This window comes from Chlamydotis macqueenii, chromosome 14, assembly GCF_036417535.1.
Source record: "Chlamydotis macqueenii isolate bChlMac1 chromosome 14, bChlMac1.mat, whole genome shotgun sequence".
Classification (NCBI taxonomy): domain Eukaryota; kingdom Metazoa; phylum Chordata; class Aves; order Otidiformes; family Otididae; genus Chlamydotis; species Chlamydotis macqueenii.
In genome coordinates, this window is record NC_141569.1 from 862719 (window position 1) to 877972 (window position 15254).

A 15254-nucleotide genomic window follows, 5' to 3' on the forward strand; every position below is an offset into this window, starting at 1 on the left:
AGCTGATTGTGTTTCTGGGATCAAGCAGTCTTTCAGGGCAGCAGGTTTATCAGTTCCAAACCTGCAATTTCATTTGGACTTTTGAAGCATATTAAGCTAAGTGCACATTTTCATGTTCAGGATCAATCAAATGCAGCTGGACACTGAAGTCTGAGGGCTCAGTACAGGCCCCACCTCAGTGCTGGTGTCTGGTTTTCTTCAGTAAAGCACAGCCCATGCTGAATGTCAAGTTATGATCCTGTGCTTGCACACTGCAAACCGACTGACGTGCCAAAGTAAGAGATGACCGCTTTGCTGAATCAGCACCTGATCGCTGAATTGATTCCAGCTCATCAAGGATGAAAAGCTTTATGAAAGCAAAGCTATTGCCTGCAGTAACAACTGCAGAGCCCCTCTTGTGCCGTGCAAAGTTACGAGTCGTGCTTGTTAGTTTTTGTGAAAATATCTTCTTATTGCTTTCAGGACGACAATATAATGCGATCCTTACAGCTCTTTGAGAACGTGATGTAACAGAGCCTGGTGAGCACTGGAGGAGTCAGAGACTTTGTGTGACAAAGACCTCCTTTACTGGTGAACGCTTTTTACAATTCAGCCATGTTCAACGTATGAGGATTTTGTAGGACATCTCCAACCAAATGGCAACCAGATGCAACCGATCCCACCTCTTCTCCCCAAGAGACGGCGGTGGACCTTTGTTTCGTTTTGGAAGCATGTGAATATTTTAATAAAACCTGACAAGAGAGAACTGCTGCTCAAGGTTCTATGAGTAATATACAGCATTGTTTGCTAGGCACAAATCCTGCTTTTAATCTAGCAAGCTTGATTACGTACGATAGCACATGTCGATAGCTTACTCAGCCATCTATTGCAAGTGAAAAGCTCAGTCCGTGCTACCATATAGCAAAATGTTTTATGAATGCCTTGCCGTTAATCTGCTTTAACAAAAGCCAACTCTACCAGGGTGGTCTGTAAAAGAAGAACAGTAAATGCACCTAGGACATTAGGCAGACAGCCTGCGTAGCCAGTATCCCCATTTCTGCAGATACCCTGCTTTTCCTCTCACATGCACTGGTGCCACCACACTGAGTTCGGTAGAGTTTCTCCTCAACACATTAACTAGAGGATCTGCATGCCACGGTGAGCCAGAAAGGAGCAAAACATGTGTGGCACATATAAATTTCAAACTACAGAACAAATCCTGTTCAATGATGGTAAGTCTTGCAAGACCGGGCAGGTTTATAAGGGCTGGTACAAGAACGTGAATACCTGCTCTGGTCCCAGCCGCCTTCCCCACTCCCAGCACTTGGGGGACACCAGGCTATTCTCCAGTCTGGGTCTCAGCAGCACCCTGACCATGTGCTGTGCTCCTTTCGGTGCAGTTTGTAGATCCATCATTTCAATGTTTGTATTTTTCCATTGGAAGTTACAGTAAAGTGGTGCCCATTGTATGGATTTATTTACGCTTTCCAGTGTTAGTGCAGAAAAGGGCCTAGATGATGCAGCTGTGTTAGCACACACAGACCTTGGCACCCACAAAGTGCCTGTAAGCTTAGTTGGGAGCTACTTAGCTGCTAGGCCCATATGTTCCTATGGGAAAAAATTTAACATTTTCTATAGCAAAAACCTTTTTTCCTACAAGGCAGTTGCGTGAGTTGTACAAGTCCTGTTTCCTTACTGATGCCAACTAGAGAATTGGTTTGGGGCTTTGGGTATTTTAATTGCTAAAACAGAAAGAACCACATAGTGAATTTACACCAAGGTTGGATTTTGCCCAGTAGGTTTTTTGTCAGCTGAAGAACATGTCAGAGCCTGCTTTGCAGAAGACTGTTAGGAAAGTTAACAGACCAGAGTGCTATCGCAGTCTCCAGGCAGCCGATGGCTGAGAAACCAAGGGCAGAAGGGAACAGCCAAATTTTCCAGCTGCTCAGACCGCACAGAAAGGAGAGTTCCTGCTGTAGTGCTACATCGCTCCCGTCCAGTAAGCATATATTTTTATTATATCAGATACTATATGACAAATATACTGTTAGCAGTGAAGATATATTTTAAAAATTATGTAAGTGGAAGCTTTTATAATACAAAATATATAGAATGCCTCATGTCTGTAGCCCTATATTTTATAAAAATTTAATCTATTGAAGTATTCCTGATCATAGAAGTAGGTCTGATCAGTACTAGTGTAATGCTGTGCTAATTCCCCAAGATGGGGCATTTTCCCCTTTTACTGTGCTTCTCCATACACTCCCGTGTACTCTGACTTTATTCCTTTTCCGTTGCTCACGTGTCATCAGAAGTGCTGTTCAAGTGAGTGAAGTTACACGTACGCAGGAATGGCACCCTCGTTTGTCCATTCTGTTCATTGCCTTTCGTACAAATCCATTAATTCCTTCCCAGCAGTGACAGAGAGCATAGCAACTCCAGTAATGTGCTGTGGTGCACTGCTGCGAGAGTAGCCTTCTCCTCCAGTTGTCCAGTATTGTCTATTTAGTTTTTTATTTAATAGCCACTTGATGAAGACATCAGTTGTAGCTGAAATAAGGCACAATGTTTACACTGTTCCTTCTCAATTCTTCTTGTAATCGCTTTAGCAAATGACAGAATTTAATATAATGAATAAGCTGCTTTTTTCCCCGCACCAAAAGAGCATCTGTCTGCTGCCAGTCTAAGCAGTTAACTTCAGCTGGGGGAAAAGTGATCCAGGTAATGGAAAACAAGTATTTGCACTGGGCTAGCACAGGGCCTTCTCCTCAGACAGCGTTGTTCCAAATGTGCTCATGAGATGGCACATACAGCCTGAAAAGTTCTGAATGTGCTGTTTTCAAAAGAAAACATTGTTAGTTGCATGATACCGTGGTCCCTGAAGCTAAATTAATTTCTGGCGTTAGTGTGATGAATCTGACCTCAGCCGTGTTTCCTGTGTCTCCGCTCACAGAAGTGCGCTGTGGGTGGCGCAGGGTGCCCGTGTCACGGGGGCTGTAACTGCTTTCTGTGGAGCGTGGCAGTGGGTTGGCAACATGCATCAAGACATTTGGATGTTGCTCTCAATACTGAAGTGCATTGCTGAAATCAGGCTGCCGTTAGTGACCCTGTAGTTTGGCATCTCCTTTGCTGCTCCAGTGTCAGTTTTCGGGTCCCCATAATGATGGGGGTGCGTTAGGCAGAGGGGGAGATGCCAAAAGCTGCACTGGTCCAATTCTGCCCTTGAGGCACAATTAACTTGGATTTCACTCTCACAGACCCCTCCTGCACATACCTGATGTTCAGCCCTGGGTTGCTACCTCTCTACTCCACTCCAAGTCCATTGTAGCTGAGGCAGGAGGACTGGCAAAGTGTCACGCAGCAGTTGTATTTCACATGGCTCTAATTGTGAATTCTGTCTGTGGCAGAGTCATTGCCTTTGCAAAACCATTCATTATCCTGTGTTTGTCTCCGGTCCCACTGATACCAGCCAGAGGCTGGTATGCGTCAGGGCGCGGGCGGCGTTTGGGTTCTCCGTGAGCAGTGTGTGTGCTCCAGCCAGCCGATGACAGAGATCCAGTGACTGTGAGAGAATCGTACTCTGCATGGAAATGTCTTTGCATTTGTTTTTTATGTTTTCCGTGAATGTTACTTTGTAAACTTGCAAAGCCTCCCATGGCTCATACAAGGGGCTTGCAATATTTACGGCAAATGCTTACTCCTACAGCTTTCTAGATAAATCAGAGTATGCTATTCTAACCTCATACCGTCGTAAATCCTACTGCCGGTATGTGGAAGGTAGTTACTGTGCTGGCTTCTAAGTCACAGTTAGACTCTCTGTCAGTGGTATCAGCTCTGCAAATTTTCTCAAAGTTGTGTATGTTTAAATAATGTCTGACTCATTAGTCTGACCTTCATTAGTTACAAACATTAGTCTGCACCTTCATACCAGCGTTTTCTAAAAAAAAGCCTTTCTAACATGCATTTTAGGCAGCAGTCTGTTGAAAAATAGGAATGTGATTAATGATAATGCAACAAAAAAAAAACAAACCCAACATGTAATGTGCCCGTTGTCGTTGCTGTTTGTTTCCCTGTTTCTTTGAATGCATTGCGATATTGTGATTACTCACGAGTCAAGCTGTGAACCTGAGGGTGTGGGTATCCCAAGCTTCAAGCATTGCGTGCAGAGCTTTGGCGTTGCCTGACCGTGACACGTGTTGAGAACAAACATCTTTGTGTCCGTGTATGATCTCAGACATGGTGGCAGCAGTGTAATGAACTTCTTTTCTTCTTCATGGAAGTGCCATGAAAGACCTAAGGAAATGTGCAAATAATATCAATTGTGCTAACTAAAGCCATGTTAACGGAGCAGCAGTGCATAGCTTCGCTCTTACCAATGCTATTCTCCAACAGCAATTTCTATTAAATTTTGGTGAATTGTTTTAAAAATGTTGGTTTTAATAATAAAAAGAAAATACCTGTAGGAGGGTGTCCTTTCTTAAGCTCAGTATGTACTTTTTTCTTAAGGGACACTGTCAGGTTAAAAATGTACCAGGAAAATTTTAAAAGCAGGACTTCATAAATACATATTTATCTGCAGAGAGGCTGTTAGAGTGCTGAACTGTGCAGTGAGCCTGACATTTACATGCTAATGATTTGGTTGCATCACCGATTCAGGGGTGCGCTTATATTCGATGCAGTGACACACACCTCACTGATGGCTGGCCCTTGTGTAAATAAGAGTTCAGAAATATTCTACCTGCATCACTGGTAGTATCTGAGTAGTGAAAATTGAAAGCTTGTAGGCATGTCTTTTCTCTTCAGCATTTTTACTTAAGTATAACCAGGAGAACAGGCAATCGAGATGAAGAAAAATGCAAGTAGTGTTTTATTTTAGAGATAAGAAAAATAAAACAAAACCTCGCAGTGTCCCTGTAGCTCTAATTTGTTGTGAACATCCATTCTGACCCATGGAGAAATGCAGAACAAATTTCGCGAGACTATATATATGTGTGTACATATATATATGAAAAAAAAAAATTGCTAAGCTCCATTCTGTAGGGTGTAATATGTCTACCAGCACATCCCAGGAAAAAGAACATTCTCTTGCATACATGCAGAAATGTGAAAATAAAGATGTCTGTGTGAAATGTGGTATTGGTCTCACTCCAGTGCCTGAACAGGTCGCGTTGCCCAGCTGACCGCTCCTCCCAGTCAGCTCTTGGCTGCACAGGCTGGGAGCGAGCGGCCTGGGGACAGCCAGCCGCCTCTGCCACCAAGGCCCCAGCCCGCTCAGAAGAGACAACAGCTCCCTGTGGAAGGTGCCAAACCTGACTTTTTGCTGTCCCTGCGAGGAAAAGGTGTTGAAGCTTCCATGCAGTGCCTCTCACTAGCTCGGGAGTGCACCCAGCTGCTGCTAGGCACAGTACACACTGGCTCACCGGCACGTGCGTATGGTTTTTTATTAATTTTTCGACATCAAGTCTGCTCGGGTTTCCAAAGTCTTAGTTACTGCTGTGAGGTATTAGATACCTCTGATTTTAGTCTCAGCCCATCACCATTGCAGGCTGAGCATCTGCCGCTGCCTGTGGAGTCTGGGGTGTTTGGTGTGGTGGTTTGAAGGGGCCAGGTACGCGCTGGCAACGAGGGCTGGTCCTCACAGCATCTCTGGGAACGTCCTCCAGAGCATGGTAGGATGAAACTGAGGCACGTGCCACAACGCAGCATGTGGAAAAGGTTACTTTTGAATGGAAGAATAGCTTTTCTTACTGTGAGATAGTTCTGTAATCTTTGCTTATCCGTGCAGGTCCAGCAAAGCTGGAAAGGGAGGAGGCCTAGATATGTTGGCACATGAAGATGTACTTCTCTGTGCAAGCAGAAGTTATCGGCTACTTGGTTCTCTTGCATTTAGGGTGAGAAGATGCATCTGAGTTGGAGAAACATGGAGAAGCCATGCAGTATGCTGGGGAAAGTGAGGCTTGTATCCTGCTAGAGTGGGATGTGACTGGAAGCACTGTGAGATAACAGGTATGTATTGGTCTGCAGCCTAGATTTAACAAATTGCTTTAAGGGAAGAAATGCCAGATTATCATCATCTCTAAAGCCAATTATCTGGGACCAGTTCTGAGAGATCAGAGCCTAAGTGGAGCTGAGCGCTCCTGCTGGAAAGAGGGCATCTTGTTAACTTTCTGCCTTCCATCCTGAGTTCTCCACTTAGCTGCAGTCTACGGAAACCACAGCACATGTCCCTTGATTCAGTGCTCAGGATTAGTTAAACTCCTTTGCCTTTGAGAAGCAAATTCAAACTGGTGACAGACAATGAAGTGACATTTATAAATAAATGTTTAAACAGAAATGATCAGACAAATTTGAAGAAACAGCTGCTAATTGTCTGTGTGGCACTAATTAAAGGTAAGAGAATAATAGAAATGCAGTTAAAGTAAAACAAATTGGCAAGATATCGGTCATAGAATCATAGAATGGTTAGAGTTGGAAGGGACCTTCAAAGGCCATCCAGTCCAACCCCCCTGCAAGGAGCAGGGACATCCCTGACTAGATCAGGTTGCTCAGAGCCTCATCCAGGCTAGTGATATTAAATCCTCCATCTATTTAAATCATGGAGTTAACATGGGAGGTTACCAGCCACGACAGGCTGCTCTGGGATAGACATCCCTTTATAAACGGCCCATGGAGTAAGTACAATGAAACTGGGTGTCAGCTCAAGCCTGATATTTGCTTGTCTCCAGCTGACAGCGTTTGAGGCCAGGTGAGGTGATTCATCCCGGTGACGGTCACCCCAGTCTGCACAGCACAGGTAAGCACATACAATTTTCCAGTGGAAGTTTCTGTCTTTGAATTCTGCCCCAAAAGTGTGCGTCTTGCAAGTCAGGAGTTGGAGTTAGGGTGGTTTAGATGGAGGGGTCAGGTTCAGCCCCCCGTGGGGCTCTCCTGTTCATGTATACCAGTTGTTCCCCAAGAAGAGCCAGCCACATTTTCAGCCCCTGAAATAACCTGGCTGTGGGATAGCTCTCAATTTTTATTTTTTTTAAAAAAAAAGAGAGGTTAAGATAAATATGTGTATACACTTTACCTGCATTCACCTTTAACAAGTCCAGGTATGTCGTATCTGTATACATGTGTACCACTCTGATTTTAGATTTGGAAAAAAAAAAAGAATCATAATTAAATACGACTGAGCAGCTTCTTGTTTCCTATAAATTACTGCACTCACCCAGGGCCAGGAATCTAGATTAAAAAAATGTAAGAATGAGTCCATTCTGGTCAGCCTGAACACTCCTCGCAAAACCCTCTGACCGTCCTTCCCTACACCACAGGCTTTCTTGTGACCACGTCCACATGGTCACACCATGTCTCCAAAACCCAAGCCATGTCTCGTGTTCATCTGCCCATCACTGCAGGGAGCATAGGAAGGACAAAGCCATGTTGCTGCTTTCCTGGTTTTTTAGAGTATGTATTTAGTCTTCATGTTTGCAGGGAAAACCAAGGAGTGTGCCTGCTGATATTGTAAAGGATGGAGGTGAAAGGACCATGTTAGTGATGTATATCATCTCTTTTGTTAAAATGCCTGTAAAAAGTTAGCGCTGACCTAGAACTTTCTAGGAGGACAGTAAGCTATTGGAAAGTGTCGATGTAAAAAAAAAAATCGAAGATTGATTTTACAATGCCAGGGTTAGATTGACTTTGTTGACATTTTCACAGAAACTTATCCAACCTTTCTGTCCTAATTACTTTATTGATTTACTTACCCATGTAAATTGAAAATACATACCAGTGTAAGTATGCAAGGAGATCAAAGTCAATGCAGTGTTTTCTGTCTGAACACATATTCTAAATTTTTGAAAGTCAGAATGTGAGAAGTACAAGAGACTTATGCTTCCTTCACACGGCACAAGCTGTTGTGGAAAACCATTCACCATCATTTTACCAACCAGCTGTATGTAAAAAAAATAATACGAATTTCAGTGGGTGAACATTGCAATGGTGGGAGAGAAGACCTGTCTGTGCTGTAACTGGCAATTAGTAAAATTCTTTGGAAACACCTATCTGTTTTTATGACAAACCGAGCTGAAAAAAATGCTTCTAAATCCTCAGTTCTTGTTTCAGATTTCTTAAAAATTATCTTAAGTAGGTAGTTTGTCTTATATTTGTTTTATTTTGCACTAAGCTGTGATATTATAATACTAAAATCTTTGAGGACATCTGCTACAAACAAGTTATTGAACTTTTTTTCTAGATCAGTCTCCTTTTGTATTCAAATGAAACAGCTGGACACAAGCGTACAAGAGACTTTGACATGAAAAGGAGGTAAGAGATTTCAATCAGCAATGCCTTGCAGGGATTTTAACAATAAATTAAAATAACAGAATATTTAAGCTTGTAGTTTATGACTTACTGTAGCAGTGAATATTTAGTGCGTGCCATACAGTAATGTGTAAAAGCGCAAACCCAGGAAAATGTGGTCTAGATTTTGGCAGCTTCAAAGTCCAAAAGCAGAAATTCAGAACCTGAAAATTCACAGTTTGAAAATTCACATTTCTGAGGACACATTTAGTCTCCATTTGGAACAGAAAGCTCGTTACAGCCTGTGAAGAGGATATTCCAGGGCTCGAGCAGCCTTGCCCAGCAGGGCAAAAAAAAAAAAAAATCGTTGCAGAAATCGGTGTAATGTTGCAGAGACCTGTAGGTAATTTCAGATACTGAAAAAGCCACGTTCAGAAATTTAATAGACAAGGAGAGATGTACTGTTCCTTCACTGTAGCTTCACTATGGGTTTGGCATGGTATTTATAGTACTTGTATGACCTCTATGTTGGCAGCATCTGAACACCTTGCCACCTCCTGTGTGTATCTCCAGAGCCCTCAGCGAGGCTGGAACGTGCTGCCTTCTGCCTGCGTTTGTCCAGGGGCAGAAAAAAGCCGATGATTGTGGAGGTAATTTTGACAGAGCCAGGAACTACACCAGTATTTCACATACTGGGTGAGTCCTTGTGCATTAGCTGTTCCTTCCCTCCAAGGACAGGTCCATGGAGTGAGAAGATGCTGTGTTGTAGGGGTTTGGAGAAAGTGAAAGGCAGTGGCCTAGAGCTCCCTCGGGGAAGGGCCGGAGGTGGCGTGGTGCTGACATAGCCTGGAAGGGACAGACAAACCCTGCCTGGGTCTGTGCTGGAGAGCAGGGAGAGCACAAAAATGTGACAGAGCTGGTCAAACCTGCTCCCCATACTGGGATTTTTCTCCTTTGGCTTTTTTTAGCACTTGGCAAAGAGAGGAGAAGTAGATGTTGTTTGGCTGGTTGTCTACGGTTTCGCTCTCGAGATATCTTTAGTGCACTGATAAACGGGCACCTGGGCCCTGGCTGGGCGGGTTTCTTCCTTGTTCTCAATGAGAGGCAGCACTGCAGCTCTCCCAAACCATCAGCTTCCACCCACAGCACACGCAGAGTTGAGAATTACCCCAGAAGGCAGCTGGCATTCAGATATTGGGATATTGGCACAGAAACAAGCAAACAGTCCGAGATGTCCATGGGGCATAGGCTATCCCCATCCCATGGCTCGAGGCACCTCCAAGTGCTCCCCCACTCCCTCCTGGAGCTGGGCAAAATATCGAGTGTTGTCATTACTGTGATGACATGGTAGATTTTGTAGTCACCAATGTTATCCAGAAGATATCACCGCACATGTCGGTGTAGTCTGAATTTCCCAGTACATTTTTTTTAACACCAAAATGTCATTCATTAAAATAAAACAGCCTTCAAAGACTGCTTTACTTGCACTGCTCATGTTGAGTTTACAGGAGCAGCTATCTGGTATCTACAGCTGAGTTGCGCAACGTTCAGGGATATTTTGGGATCTTGCTGGTGTTTGATAGGAGAAGGAACATGAGAGACATGCTAGTGCAGAGTGTCTTTGGCCATGAGTAGGGGCACTTAGGCAGTGCCTATTTTGATAACTTAGGCAGTTATCAAAATGTGTTTTAGCTTTTAGAGCAATGGATGAAGGAGGATCTGAAGAGCAAAAGCAAACCAGTATAAGCAGAAGTGATAAGGCTTTTGCTGGAAAGTTGAAGGGGACTGATTTAACAACATGAAAATCAGGCCTGACATCTGTTTGGTCTGTCACAAGTTCCTTCATTTCTACGTACTATTTTCTTTGTCACAAATGCACGATGCCCTCTGCTTTTCCTGAGGAAGCTCCACATCCCGAAAAATATCCTCAAGGGGCCTCAGCGAAACTGCAGTGAGCTGCGGTGGCCAGAGAGGAGCCAGGCAAGGTGCCGTGCTTGTGGAGAACAAGGCCGATCCCGCTGCCGAGTCCCAGGTTCCTGGACTGTTGCACCGATGGTCCCAGTGCAGGAGGGCATTCACAGAGGAGAAAGGATTTTTCTTCTTGTTTCACCCACAAATAACTCGCACTGCATTGCTCCAACTTTACAAAGCAGATTTTTCTTTTAGGCAGAGGCTGTTACGCGACATTTGGGGATCAAGGAGTTTGGAGTAGCTCAGTGCAGGAGCCTGTAGTTAAAATGTTTTGCTGCTATAGAGCAAGAGCTGGCTGTGCCTCATACCGCCCTGCCAGGCAAACAGAAACACAAAAGGCCGTGGTGTTTGTCCAGGGTTGCTCAGAATGCTAATGGAAGGCAATTAGAAAAAATGTGGTGGTGAGGCCCCATGTATTAATCTTTATTAGAGTTAATTTTTCCCTTGCAGATGTGACATGCCATCAGCTCTCTGTCTCAAGAGCGTGCTTTGTGGGATGTTACAAGGAAGAGCGCGCAGCATTCCCAAGGCAGCTATTAATTTCCCTAAAGGGCTTTTAGGAGACGAGCCTTACAGAGAGCCAGCTGACCCCAGCCAGGGTGGCACCTGAGCCGCTGTCGGGAGCGGCTGGGGACGCTGCTGTCACTCTGCCGTTCGTACCACCTAGTGCAGTCCAGCGGCCCTGAACGGTGGTTACAACTCACCAGGGTTGCCAGGCTGAAACAAAACTGCACAGTGTGTTTTGGGGTGCTGGTCTAGCCTCTCTCATTAGCCATTTTTATTTGAGTGGTAACTACTTTAATGTGGCAACAGAAATAAATTGTAAATAATTGCATGAGTGACGGTGCCCGTTTTATTCCTCCTCGTAGCAATCTCCCTTTTGGTATAGTGTATGCATTCACTGCAGGCAGATGTGTGGCAAATTCCCTCTGATAACTGTGCTGAGGGTCTGCCAGGACACCTGGGTACCGACAGTCCCCTGGGGTCATACTGGTCAGTACTTTTCCAGATGCCACGTAACTTCTGCGGGGGTGTGCGATGATCTGAAGTGACCGTAGATGTCAGCAGTAAATAGGCTATAGGGCCTTTAAGGACACCAGACATTTTCTTTGTCAGATAGTTATCAGCGTCATACCAAAAGTCATGTTTCAATGCTTTTTGGTAGCAGGAACTTGTTACTTTATTTGTGCCAGGGCTTGAGGTACTTTGTACTGTAACAGATGTAAATTCTAAATGATTATCAATGTCAGATTTCTTCCTCCTTTTTGCGATTTCCCTTTTGGTTTGGTGTGTGCATTCTCTGGTGGACATGTTTCCCTGAAACATTTTAAAGATCAAGAATGACCCTGAGAAGGAGTGGCCTGAAACCTCCTTTATCCCAGGTGCACAGGGAGCATCAATCTGGCTCCAACCCAGCGTGCGGGAAGCCAATGCCAGCTCTGTCGCACGCAGAAGGGGCAGGGAGCTCCGCAGATCACACCTACTGAACTATGTAAATGCTGTTAAGACCATTTCTTTATCTTTTGAAATGCAAAACTGAAGGTAAGTCCTTTTATCCTTTTAAAATCCTTTCATAGTCCTTCGGCAAATCTCCATCATATTAAATTTCTCTCCTTTTCCATATTTCCACAGTGCTCAAAACAATCTACTCTAAAGGTAAACGTTTCAGTGAACACTTCAGCAAAAAGAACGGTGTGTGTTGTGATACCATTCAGATTCGATTTTGAAGAGCTCTAAGTTCATGCCCTCAAAAGAAAGCCCAGCAATGTTTTTGTTCAGGCTACTTCACATCCCATCATAATTTGCAGGTAAGTTAATGTTTCACCTGGTGCTGCAGTAGATGAGATAAAACAGCATTTCCTCATTCACAGAGTAACAACAGTTACCCTTTTGCTTTGCCTGCACTGCTATGTTGTGCTGATAAAGGAAAAAAAGCATTGCTTAATCCTTTCTAACAACACTTGAGACTATTTTTAAACACCAAATATTGTTTCTGTGCTGCGTTGCCTATTGCTGAGGCGCTTCTAAGAGTGCTAAGCCTCCACCTGTTCTGGGCAATGAGAGCTTTCTGGTGGCAAACCTGCCACTGCTATTTTATGAGCTAAACATAAAGCTAAACCCATGCGAACTGAAAGTGATTTTTCCGCCTCATTTTGTTTCACCCAAAAGCAGAAACGCTTGTTCCTTGGAAATTAATCTTGGGAATTACTTAAGTGCTCTATGAGTGAGCTTTTCAGAGATGAGCTTTTCAGAGATGTCCTTTCCTGTGGAGATACGGAGCACGCACGCCAGGGCCCGATGCAGCTGACAAGTGTGTACCTGGATGACTTCTCACCAAGGAGCAGTTCTGTGCCCGCTGCACTGGAGCTCCTCTCAGGTGGGCGGCTGTGGGACCGGGACTTGTCAGGTAACGGGAGGGCAAGAGCTTCAGGTGAGACATTTATCTGCTCTCTTTTACTCATCTCCTGGTAGCACGCGCTGATACTTTCATATCCCACATGGATAACGTGAACCTAATGTCTTCCACTGTCCAGGACTCCTCAGCTCAAAAATAACATAAAGCAAGGATTACTATTCTCTAATAGCAAAACTAATAATATGACATGTGTTCTTACAACCAACATCCAGCCACTTCAGAAGCAAAATGCTCCAATGTGTCCATATCAACTCTCCGTGACTGGGACAAAATGAAAAAATGAGAAGACTTTGAACTGAGTCCATTGCTGCAGAGCTTCATGAGAAGCGTAGATGTGCTGGGGGGTGACTGCTGCATTGTCACCTCCTGGGGCGTTTGGCTGCTCCAGTGGAGACACTGCTGTGCTGCAGAGGGATGAATCCCACCAGTGAGTGCCATCTCATTTGGACAGAAGCATGAAGCATTCATGTTGCAATTTAAAGTGCTCAGCCAAGTGTATTGGCTTTTTTTTTTCCTTAAAAATATTTCTGACTCTGTTGAAAGGAAACAGTGTAACAATATAGGCCTAGGTCCTTTGTGGGGAAAGTTCTTAATTTTTTTTTTTTTTTAAATTAAGCTTCTTTTCTGTTTATGGTTTTCAGAACAGTTCCAAAAAAAACACATGCAGTACTGATAAAGATAGCTTTGCTTCTCATGAACATGCAAACCAGAAACCAGTACTTACTCTACAGTTTGGTAAGTACATCTTGATCTGACTTGCTGTCTCAGCGTGTATTTCATTCCATTAACATAAAAATAAGCAATGCTTTCTAATAGATCCTAATCTAGTGCCAGTTAAAATATCTGCCCAGCTTTTGACAGCTGAAGTCACTTAGATGTATGAAATCTATATTTAGTAAGTTAGGGAGCAGAAAGGAATGATGTCATACCAGGTAAGAGTTTTGGCCAAAGATTAAACCACAATTGTGCATTTATCTGAAACAATAACAAAAAGTTGTACACCTGAAACTGAGTGTCCAGTTAATTGTCTGTTCCCAAACTCATTCTTGTGTCTGACGAGAGGTTACTCCGACCTGTTTTAACTTTTAAAGCGTATTCTTGAAAGTGAAGTTAGACAGCTGTACAAGAAGCTGGGCATGACCATCGGGTGCTGGTGTGCTCATACATAAAATAGCCTTTTCAGGCTGTAACGGGCAACGCCATAATGGAAATGATGAAACGGGGTTTGGATTGGAAAAAACATGCCTGGTACCAGTCCAGAACTTTTGTTCCTACTTTAAGTGAGTTTTTTGGTTCAAGTATCAGCAGTATTAGTACACTAGACCTGTTAGGAACAAGACAATATTGGTGACAGAGAATTTGTTGTCAGCATTGCTTGTTTTTCGAAGAACAGCCGGAACCAGAAACATGTTTTACAGCAAATAGCCGCCTAGCTGTGAATAGTTTACAGCGCTGGATAAGGTTTTGCAGTGCTGGACCGCAGGCCGCTGTGAGGGCAGCTCCAGGCTGCACAGGCGTGTTCGGCTGCTCTTGCGGACACGTCGGCTGTGGAAACCACGCTGACAGGCAGCTCTCCCCCAGCCCGGTTCCCCTGTGCCCATTCATTGGCAGTTCGTGAAGCGTTCACACGTGACAAGGGTTTTAAATATGGGATAACAGGTAAGATGTCACCAATTACTGCTGTGACGCATAAATGCTGTTCTGGAGCAGCATGCTGTGCTGCTGGGGGCAGCGTCCGCGGGCAGCCTGGGCTCACAGCAAGGCTGGATCAGGCACCTGGCCTACCTGACCCTTCAGTTTGCCAGAGAAAGGAACAACAAATCCTGGTGTCTGAGAGTCAAAATAAGAGAAGATCAGCAGAAAAGCATGTTTCCATGAGTTGTCATCTTTAGAGGTCCCTAGGAGACTGTGTAGACAGCTATTCTCTCCATCTTTCACGTAGCGTGAAGCAACGACGGAATTTTTCAAAGTAACACAGAGGCTTGCGCTAACCTCTGACACTGCTCAGCAGCTCACGTCTCTCTTAGCCCGTTCTCCTCCTGGAGGATGTCCCTGCCCTGTGATGGGGTGTCGTGTGCGTGGGCACCTCTCGGCAGGGCGATGGGCTGGGAGGCACGGAGGGCACCGCGCTGCGGGGACACAGTGCTGCGAGGGCCAGGACCGGGAACGGGCGCCCTGGGAGAGCAGGCCCTGCGGCAGACGGCCCCGTCAGGTCAGCCTGGCCGCCGCTCCTCCTGCCCTTCCCGTTGACAATGAGATTGCATCTGAGGCACAGGGAGAAAAGGGCTGCTTGTTTTCCAGTTAATCAATTAAGAGCATATTAAAAGGTGGGGAGAAAAAATTACTGTGTTGAATCTGCCATGTAATTAATAGGAAACAATACAGGCAGGCAAATTCCATCTCTCAGACCTTTGGTTTTCTGAGCTGTAGGAGGTACCTTCTACATTAAAGTCCCTCTCCTCCTGCAAGAGGAAACTGCAGAGCAGAGGACAGAGATAAATCCCGACCTGGATGTACACGTTCCCGGCAAAAGGCCTCGGGCAGCGGCCATGACCTGCACTGCAGCCTGGGCTGGGAGCGCAGCAGGGCCCAGAACCCTGGCTGGGAA

The 15254-nt window shown here is 44.8% G+C and overlaps 1 protein-coding gene across 3 annotated transcripts in view; it reads left to right on the forward strand.

Annotated features, from left to right (window-relative positions):
- The window catches only part of KCNIP1 (potassium voltage-gated channel interacting protein 1), a 395949-nt gene extending 390836 nt beyond the window's left edge, over window positions 1–5113 (forward strand). For all 3 annotated transcript variants that reach the window (XM_086759042.1, XM_086759044.1, XM_086759045.1), the window contains exons 8-9: window positions 463–1801; window positions 1844–5113. In XM_086759042.1, the coding sequence (XP_086615168.1) occupies window positions 463–510 (48 nt within the window). In that variant the 3' untranslated portion in view covers window positions 511–1801; window positions 1844–5113. The remainder of the gene's footprint in view (window positions 1–462; window positions 1802–1843) is intronic.
- The last annotated feature ends 10141 nt before the right edge of the window (window positions 5114–15254 follow it).